Source organism: Lipotes vexillifer, unplaced genomic scaffold, assembly GCF_000442215.2.
Source record: "Lipotes vexillifer unplaced genomic scaffold, Lipotes_vexillifer_v1.1 scaffold340, whole genome shotgun sequence".
Classification (NCBI taxonomy): Eukaryota; Metazoa; Chordata; class Mammalia; order Artiodactyla; family Lipotidae; genus Lipotes; species Lipotes vexillifer.
The window spans coordinates 1,499,096-1,507,682 of record NW_006793646.1 but is presented as its reverse complement, the minus strand read 5'-3'; the positions used below and the strand labels follow the sequence as shown (position 1 = coordinate 1,507,682).

The 8,587-nt window shown below is 37.1% G+C and overlaps 1 protein-coding gene across 1 annotated transcript in view; it reads left to right on the top strand.

Moving 5' to 3' along the window:
• Positions 1-8,587, top strand: part of ADAMTS5 (ADAM metallopeptidase with thrombospondin type 1 motif 5) — a 43,254-nt gene that overhangs the window by 11,934 nt on the left and 22,733 nt on the right. The window contains exon 3 of the mRNA XM_007466502.1: positions 586-718. Within this exon, the coding sequence (XP_007466564.1) occupies positions 586-718 (133 nt within the window). The remainder of the gene's footprint in view (positions 1-585; positions 719-8,587) is intronic.

Genomic DNA, 8,587 nt, shown 5'->3' with positions numbered 1-8,587 from the left:
CACTGTGGAAAAGAGTGTATACATTTCTGAAGACACAACCTATGAAATTACAACTCAATTTGGCAATTAAGAGATGATCTTTTGAGGAATTACCCTTATAGATTAAAATTTAGTTTCTTACCCAAATTACTGGGAAATTTATATTCTGCCATAAATAGGTGATTGCAATTTGCCCCTGTGATGGAAAACAAATTATTAGGCTTGGCTTCTGATAAATTTAGCTGGAATTGAGGTCAGAATATTAAGGCTTTCCTAAGCGTGACTGTATGTGAAAGTGATCCATGGCATATGTGCCTGCCTATACACAGTACAGCTTTGTTAAGGCTGCGACTGCTATTGTAATGGACAAGCCACAATCTTATGACATCTTTTAAAATGTAATTGAGTCCCTTCTGTGCTTCTGGGACCCAGAGAAGCTTAGAAGCGTCAATGCTATTAGTTTGTCTTTGGAAGGTTTCCAGAGCTGAGCAGGTGATACCATAAACATATCCCAGTGTTGACATTTGGAGTGAGCAAGTGGCTCTACAAGGTGGCTCCTTCTGGATGTAAATTGATTTTAATGATTTCTTTCTTTCTCCTGGGCAGGATTTATGTGGGCATCACTCATGTGACACCCTGGGAATGGCAGACGTTGGGACCATATGTTCTCCCGAACGCAGCTGTGCTGTGATTGAAGATGATGGTCTCCATGCAGCCTTCACCGTGGCTCACGAAATTGGTATGCAGTGTCTTTTCTCTTCCCTGGCCAAATCAAACACTTGTAACAGCTGCAACAGGAACCAAAATACTTGGCAATTAATTCCAGATTTCTCCTGGTTCAGATGCAGCATTGGGGATTACATTTGTTTATATTTGTACTTTTAGGGTTAACTAATAAGAGGGAAGGAAAACAAAGTCAGGCATACACAGAAGATATTTCCTTTCTGTCAGTGCCATTTAAAAGTTTAAGAGAAATTCGCTAGTGCTACTGTCTTTTGAAGCATCCATAAAGGACTCAGACAAAATTTGTCACAGTTGACAAGGAATGCAGAGATGTTTGCCTTAGAAGTTACTCTATTGATTCATCCAGGGCTAATCAGTTTACACAGAAATTCATCAGGTTTTATTCCACTGTGAGTGATAACAGTCAGCTCCTGGAGAAGGTAATCAATAGATTATGGACGACATTCCTGTCTTGTTTTTAATAGCAAAGCAAATGAAACAAAACCTAACAGTTACCAGGGTTGGTTTTAAAATGTCACTTACCTGGTGACATTAAGAAACTCATCTAAATCCTAAAACTAGAAATTTAGGACTGAGTTAAATATGAAAAATATCCCAGCAATTAGGAATATGTGTTTCCTAATAATTGACCTAGCAACTAGGTACATAAGAAGTTAATTTAGTACTTAGGATTAAATGTTAGAATTATACCCGTCTGGGCTCAGTTCTTGCTAAAGTACTTTCTACCTGTGTCATGCTGGTCTGATTATTTAAACTCTCTAAGCTTCAGTTTTCATATCTGAAATATAGGCATAATAATGCCTATTTCATTGAATTATTTCAGGGACCAAGTTGGGTAAGTTACAGATACCAGCTGTTATTTATATCCATATACACTTCTGTTTATCTTTTTAATTAACTAGTTCATTTACTTTTGTTAAAATTTTTCTTTTGCGGTACGCGGGCCTCTCACTGCTGTGGCCTCTCCCGTTGCGGAGCACAGGCTCCGGACGCGCAGGCTCAGCGGCCGTGGCTCACAGGCCTAGCCACTCCGCGGTAGTTCATTTACTTTTTAATGTGTCACCTTTTAGCATTATCTTTTTGGAGGCAAAGTATTGCTTGATAGTTATTGTACTTTTTTGCTGTATTTTATTAAACAGATTGTTTTCTTAAGCTAAAACCATAATTTTAAAATAGAAATTAAAACTTTTTTCCCATAATTTTAGTAGGCAAAGAACATTTCACAATGTATTGATTTTTGGCTGCTATGTTTTCTTTTGGGACTTAAAATAACTTCACATCAAAAGTGTAACTGTATAAGTCAGTATATTGGAGCAGTAAAATAGAAATCAGCACTTAAATTCCAGTTCGTATGTATTAATCATGATCTTAATTCTCTTAACTGACACTCTTCTTACCATCTAAGTAAAAAAACACAAACATAACATCTTAATGTAAATAACTGTCCAATAGCATCACTGATAACAATTCAATTTAATACTTTATTAATTGAGCATCTTTAGCTTCAAGATGGAATCCCAGCTCTGTCTCCATGGTCTCTTTTATCTCAGGAAAGAGATTCAGACAATGAGTCTCCATTTCTTCCTTAGAAAGTGAACTAATAATGAATGAGGCATGGCTTTCTGGTGGCTGCACTAGAAGACCTGGTATGTCTGAAAGTGTTTTAAAAACACAAATGCCATTTGAGCTTTGGGGCTGGGATTATGTCTTCAGCTCTCTCTTATTCATGCCTATTAAACTCACTGATAAAAAATACAGCCTAACATTGATCCTTCATTGATATTTATTACATATCTCTGTATGTGCACGAATAAGTGGGAGAAACACAAGAGCCACCCAAGGCAATATTCTGATTTTGCAGCAAAGCTAAGAAGAATTAGTTCAAATACTCAAGAGCATTGTAGTGACGCAGAGACGATTTAAAAAGTGCACCAGTAATTAGTCACCATTATTCAGAGTGAGAGAAGTTCCATAAGAAAAATTCTAAGCCCTGGGTAGGTAGAGGTTGGTTCATCTCACACTGAGTAGAGGAATGATGAGAAATAAGCAACAGTGCTGCAGTGAACATTGGGGTACATGTGTCCTTTTGAATTATGGTTTTCTCAGGGTATATGCCCAGTAGTGGGATTGCTGGGTCATATGGTAGTTCTATTTTTAGTTTTTTAAGGAACCTCCATACTGTTCTCCATAGTGGCTGTATCAATTTACATTCCCACCAACGGTACAAAAGGGTTTCCTTTTCTCCACACTCTCTCTAGCATTTGCTGTTTGTAGATTTTCTGGTGATGACCATTCTGACCGGTGTGAGGTGATACCTCATTGTAGTTTTGATTTGCATTTCTCTAATGATTAGTGATGTTGAGCATCTTCTCATGTGCCTCTTGGCCATCTGTATGTCTTCTTTGGGGAAATGTCTACTTAGGTCTTCCACTCATTTTTTAATTGGGTTGTTTGTTTTTTTGATATTGAGCTCTATGAGCTGTTTGTATATTTTGGAGATTAATCCTTTGTCTGTTGATTCATTTGCAAGTATTTTCTCCCATTCTGACGGTTGTCTTTTCGTCTTGTTTATGGTTTCCTTTGCTGTGCAAAAGCTTTTAAGTTTAATTAAGTCCCATTTGTTTATTTTTGTATTTATTTTCATTACTCTGGGAGGTAGGTCAAAAAGGACACATGTACCCCAATGTTCATTGCAGCATTATTTATAATAGCCAGGACATGGAAACAACCTAAGTGTCCAACGATAGATGAATGCATAAAGAATATGTGGTACATATATACAATGGAATATTACTCAGCCATAAAAAGGAACAAAATTGGGTCATTTGTAGAGATGTGGATGGACCTAGAGTCTGTCATATAGAGTGAAGTAAGCCAGAAAGAGAAAAACAAATATCGTATATTAACGCATATATGTGGAATCTAGAAAAATGGTACAGATGAACATATTTGCAGGGCAGGAATAGAGACGGAGACGTAGAGAACAGACTTGTGGACACAGGTGGGGAAGGGGAGGGTTGGATGAATTGGGAGATTAGGTTTGACATAAATACACTACCACATGTAAAATAGCTAGCTCGTGGGAACCTGCTGTATGGCACAGGGAGTTCAGCTCGGTGCTCTGTGGTGACCTAGATGTGGGGGGGAGGGATGGGGAATTTGGGAGGAGGGAGGTCCAAGAGGGAGGGGATATAGGTATACATAGAGCTGATTCATTTCATTGTACAGCAGAAACTAGCACAACACTGTAAAGCAATTTTATTCCAATTAAAAAAAAAAGAAGAAAGAAAGAACCAACAGAGTGGAACTGTGGCATCGACCGCCCATAAGATCATGAGCCCTAAATCCTGACCTTGTGAAAAAGAGATTACAGATTCCATGAAGGAAGGGCTGTTCCTTCAATCCTCTAGTGATCCGTTTTTACACATTGACAGCCTCTGGTTTCTTTGTAAAGAAACCACTGTGGCAGTAAATGCAGCTTCTTTGAGGCTGCATTGATCCCCAAGGCAACTGGACTGGAATGAAGAACCTTCCAACATCATCTTTCCCAGCCCTCCTGAGTTCCTAAACCAAGAGGTTATACAGGCAGGCAGCAGTCAGAGAGGTAGGAAGCCAGTTGCTAATGAGAACATTTTATTAAAACTGTATATGTACAATAAGAACTTTTCTTAATACAAGAATAGTGGACATAGTTTTATAAGAGAACAACGTGGGAGAAATGTGGGTTTCTTTGCAAAAAAAATCATACCTAACTCTTTGATGTCTGACTATGCTCTGTGTTCCCTTTAATTTCTTGTTTGGATCATTTCTATTTACTTCTTTAGAATTCTCTGTAATTCATTCTCCAGTCAAACAGTGCCTACTTAATTTCCCTTTTTGCATTACATGTGCCCTAATCTGAGAAATTTAAGGTCTGGGAATAGGGGGATATGGATTTAATTTCCCTTTTATAAAGGGATCTGGCTTTCATTCACTTTGTTTTCTAATTGCTTTATTTTTCTTTAATTTAACTTTTCGCCTAAATATTGTGAACATGTGTCATAAAGTATAAGCCTTAAAAATTGTGAAGATAACCTTACAAAATATTTCCTAATCATCTGTATACAATTACAGAGCTTTGCTTCTGCAGCCAGTGTGATCTTGGGTAGTGCAGCTTGCTATTCTGTTTCTAGCGCTTTATTTTTAGATTGTTGCTTGAAGCCATCAGCTTGAATTAACTATGCTCTGGATTCTAATTCTACTCTGTTCTTCTTATGTAATTTCCTCGCTTCCCTTTTATTAGACAGACATTTACTACTTTCCAAATTTGGAGGTTACATATCCAGGCTACATATGGTGATAAAATGACGTTGTGAAACCTCGGTTTTGCCAGAGTGTTTTGAATTCACTTCAGTCCATTCCAAAATGAGCAATTTGCTTCATGCATACAGTGTAAATACATTCCTGTGCTCAAAACATAAGCTGTGGAGAAAATTTCCAGGTTGTTCCCATGATCTTTCTACTTTATTTCTTCTATAAGAAGTGAAATGATATATTTGATTAATACTTTTTTTAACAGATTTAAATTCCATTTCACATGGAATGTCCCACTCACTGCTTCCTCTTTCTGTACATAGCGGTTTAAAATACAAAGTCATTATAGTTGAATAAAAAGTTTTTTGTTCTTTTACTCCCTTCATCAAAAAATGCCCCTACATTGAGAATTATGTAAAATGTCAATAAACAGAGGCAAGCCTGAAGTCCTTATCTTGTACCTTTTCTATCCATGATGTTAAAGTCATAATGAAGTGACTTAAATGAACAGCTCTGAAAAGTGACTCTTCATGTGCCACGTGTAAACAGGAACACTTCTCTTTTCCTGCTAGTTCTTTCCAAAAAAATAGCTAGATTCTGGAGATGCATAGTCAACTGATGTCAATACAGTCTTCTGGAAAATAGAGTTTGATGCGTCTAGACTCCACCTAGACAGTAACAAATTGCCTGCCATCTTGCTATGTTAGGGGCATGTCAGCACTGAGTAAATTGTTAGGACGTTTAAGAAAGTTGTTTTAAACTATCAAGAACTCAGTCCCCCATCCCTGGACCTTGGGTGGAGGTAAGAATTTTTACAATCCAAATGTGAACTGTAGCAAGTTTCAAGTGAATGTAAGTTTACATTTGGAGTTTATATTTTTAACTTGTCAAACTTTTATTATCAGCCTTCAATAATAAAGATTTCACCTGCTGCACACATGGCTCTCCAACATAATAATTTTACTGATGTTAGGCCAGCTTCTAATGTGCTAGGGGGAGCAATCTGATTTTATTTAGACTAATGAAATCCATAATTTGCAAACAGGCCGAAGCTTAACCTTAGAGTAGTTAATTATAAAATGTGCTAAGTGAATCTCTCCACCATGCAAGTCTCCAAAATGCTTCCTAAGCTAAAATCAGGCAAAGTGTCAGGGCCAAATATTCAGCTGGAGGCTTAGGAAGTGGTCGAGACACAACAGTATGGCTGCATATGTTTTGCTGCAGTTGGAGTGATTCTCTGCGGTTCTCTGGTTATGTTGATCTGCATGTGACTCTGCTCCCACTGATGATTAGATTAAACGAGGCCATGTTTTGAAAAGCTGCAGAGGCCCTGGAAACACCATACACCAAAGCCAAGTGCACAGAATCAGATGTCAGGACTGACTGTGAGATGTGAGGTAAAAGGAGGCTAGGTTTAAACTTGGTATTTACCCTCAAACCCATAGCTTTAATCAACATGAACTGAGCATTTTTTTCTGTCCAGTTTGGAGCAATGCCACACTGTGTCTTTCTTGGCCCCCAGATGAAAGGTGGGAATAGGTCTTTGCTTCATGTCCGGAGGCAGCATTGAAAGATTTAGCGTTTAGTATCAGTTGGTTTGTTTTTAAATCAAATCCCAATTCGTATTTCTCTAGGGGAGGCCTGTAGATTGTCTGTCATGTGTGTGGAAAGCCAACAAGTTGAAGGTGGCATAAAATAAATATATCACACACTTAATGAGTGATTTCTCCTCTTATGAACAGAAAATTTTGCTTTCTTTCACAAATCAAGAGTGTCTGGTAATACCAAAATTTATCAAAGGCTAGAATACCCGTAAGTAAAGTTCTAACAAAACCAAGATATTAGTGAGAACAATGAAGTTAACTCACTATCACTGGGTATTTATGTTTGTCAAGCACGTATTCTAAGCACTTTGCATCTTTTATATCCTTTAAGCCTCACAAAATCCCATGAGGTACGTACTATTAATGAGTCACCCAAGAGGGGACGCTGATACACAGAGAAGTTTCAAAACCTGTCTAAGGTCAACAACTAGTATACTGCTCGGGGAAAATTTGAACCCAGATCATCTGGCTCTAGAGCCCAAGATTTGGACACTGTCCTATAATGGTTTGCTAGTGTTCCTTTTGAAGGAGATAATCCTGAATTTGATTCAAAAGGTTATTGACACAGCTATTTATAAGGTGAAAAATATTTGTTTTCTTCCTTCTAAATTATATCATTGATATAACGTTTAGCGTTTATGTTTAATGTTTTGAAATGGAAGTTTTAAGAGTTTTATCACTGCTACATAAGGATTTGCGTTTGAATAGACACGTAGGATCCAATTATTGGAGCTCCTGGTTTCCTTCACCAAGGAGTCTAGATTCTGATCCCATGTGAGCTTTTGACTCTCTTTTCAACCCCTGGCAAGACCTTCCTGCACCTCAATAATCTTAGCTGGAAAATTAAGTAAAAATAAAAACATCACGTCATTAAGAAACAGATGCTTCATCTGAGCAGTGCTTTCTTAAGTAAACACATGACAGAGCTTCTTGTGACATTTTTTAAAGATGTGGTGCTGTGTCTCCTTGTCTATTGGTCAGTTTGGGGTCAGGAGACAAGAGCTTGAAATTCTGTTTAATTTACAGACCAAAGTTTAGAAAAACAACCCAATTTCCCTCCTGAGGTTAATGTTATAAGTCATCCCTAGTTGTACGGTAATAACTGAGTTGGATAAGAAGCTGAACCAACATTTTCCTTTAAAGTAATGTGTCTTTACCCGGGTGTCCATTATCTCAGATTTTAGAACACCAGATTCACTTGTGAATTTAAGGAGACAAGATGCTTTTTAAATCTACATTGTGAATGTCTAAGATGAAATTTATTTAATGAAATGTCACCCATTTACCAATTTTAAAAGACGATTACTGTCCTAGAAAAATTATCAGGAGACTAATTGTTTGCTATTTCTGAGCTAACACTAAACTCAGACTCCTACCCTACAGACTTTGCTTTAATGTAATTTACCATGAAACTCATTTCCTTAGCATAATTCAAATAAACTCCTTCCTGAGGTTATTTTGTGTGATGGACACTCAGCAGAACTGTTGTATTTATGACATGATTTCATATCTATTAATATATGTGTATATGTATAGCTGATTCACTTTGTTATAAAGCAGAAACTAACACACCATTGTAAAGCAATTATACTCCAATAAAGATGTTAAAAAAAATTAAAAAAAAAAATAGGTCAGTATTTTATACAGAAGCCCGTTTAATTTACACCTTGAGTTTTACTAATGATTTCAAACAGCAACACACAGTTCTGGAGGCTGGGTCACTTGGGAAAATACTGAATTGGACCCGCTGCATTACTCTGTAAACTTTACTGTGACTTCTGTAATACTTTTTTAAAAAATTTAGTGTGTGAATATACAAATGCCATTAACAAACTCACCCACCACATAACTGTTTGGTCCTTAACTCTGTCGGGATTTTAGGCGAGAAGTGGCTTCCAATAACAGGAGTCAAGAATTAAAGATTCACTAAGAAAGATATTATTGTAAATAAGATTGCCTAACTTCAT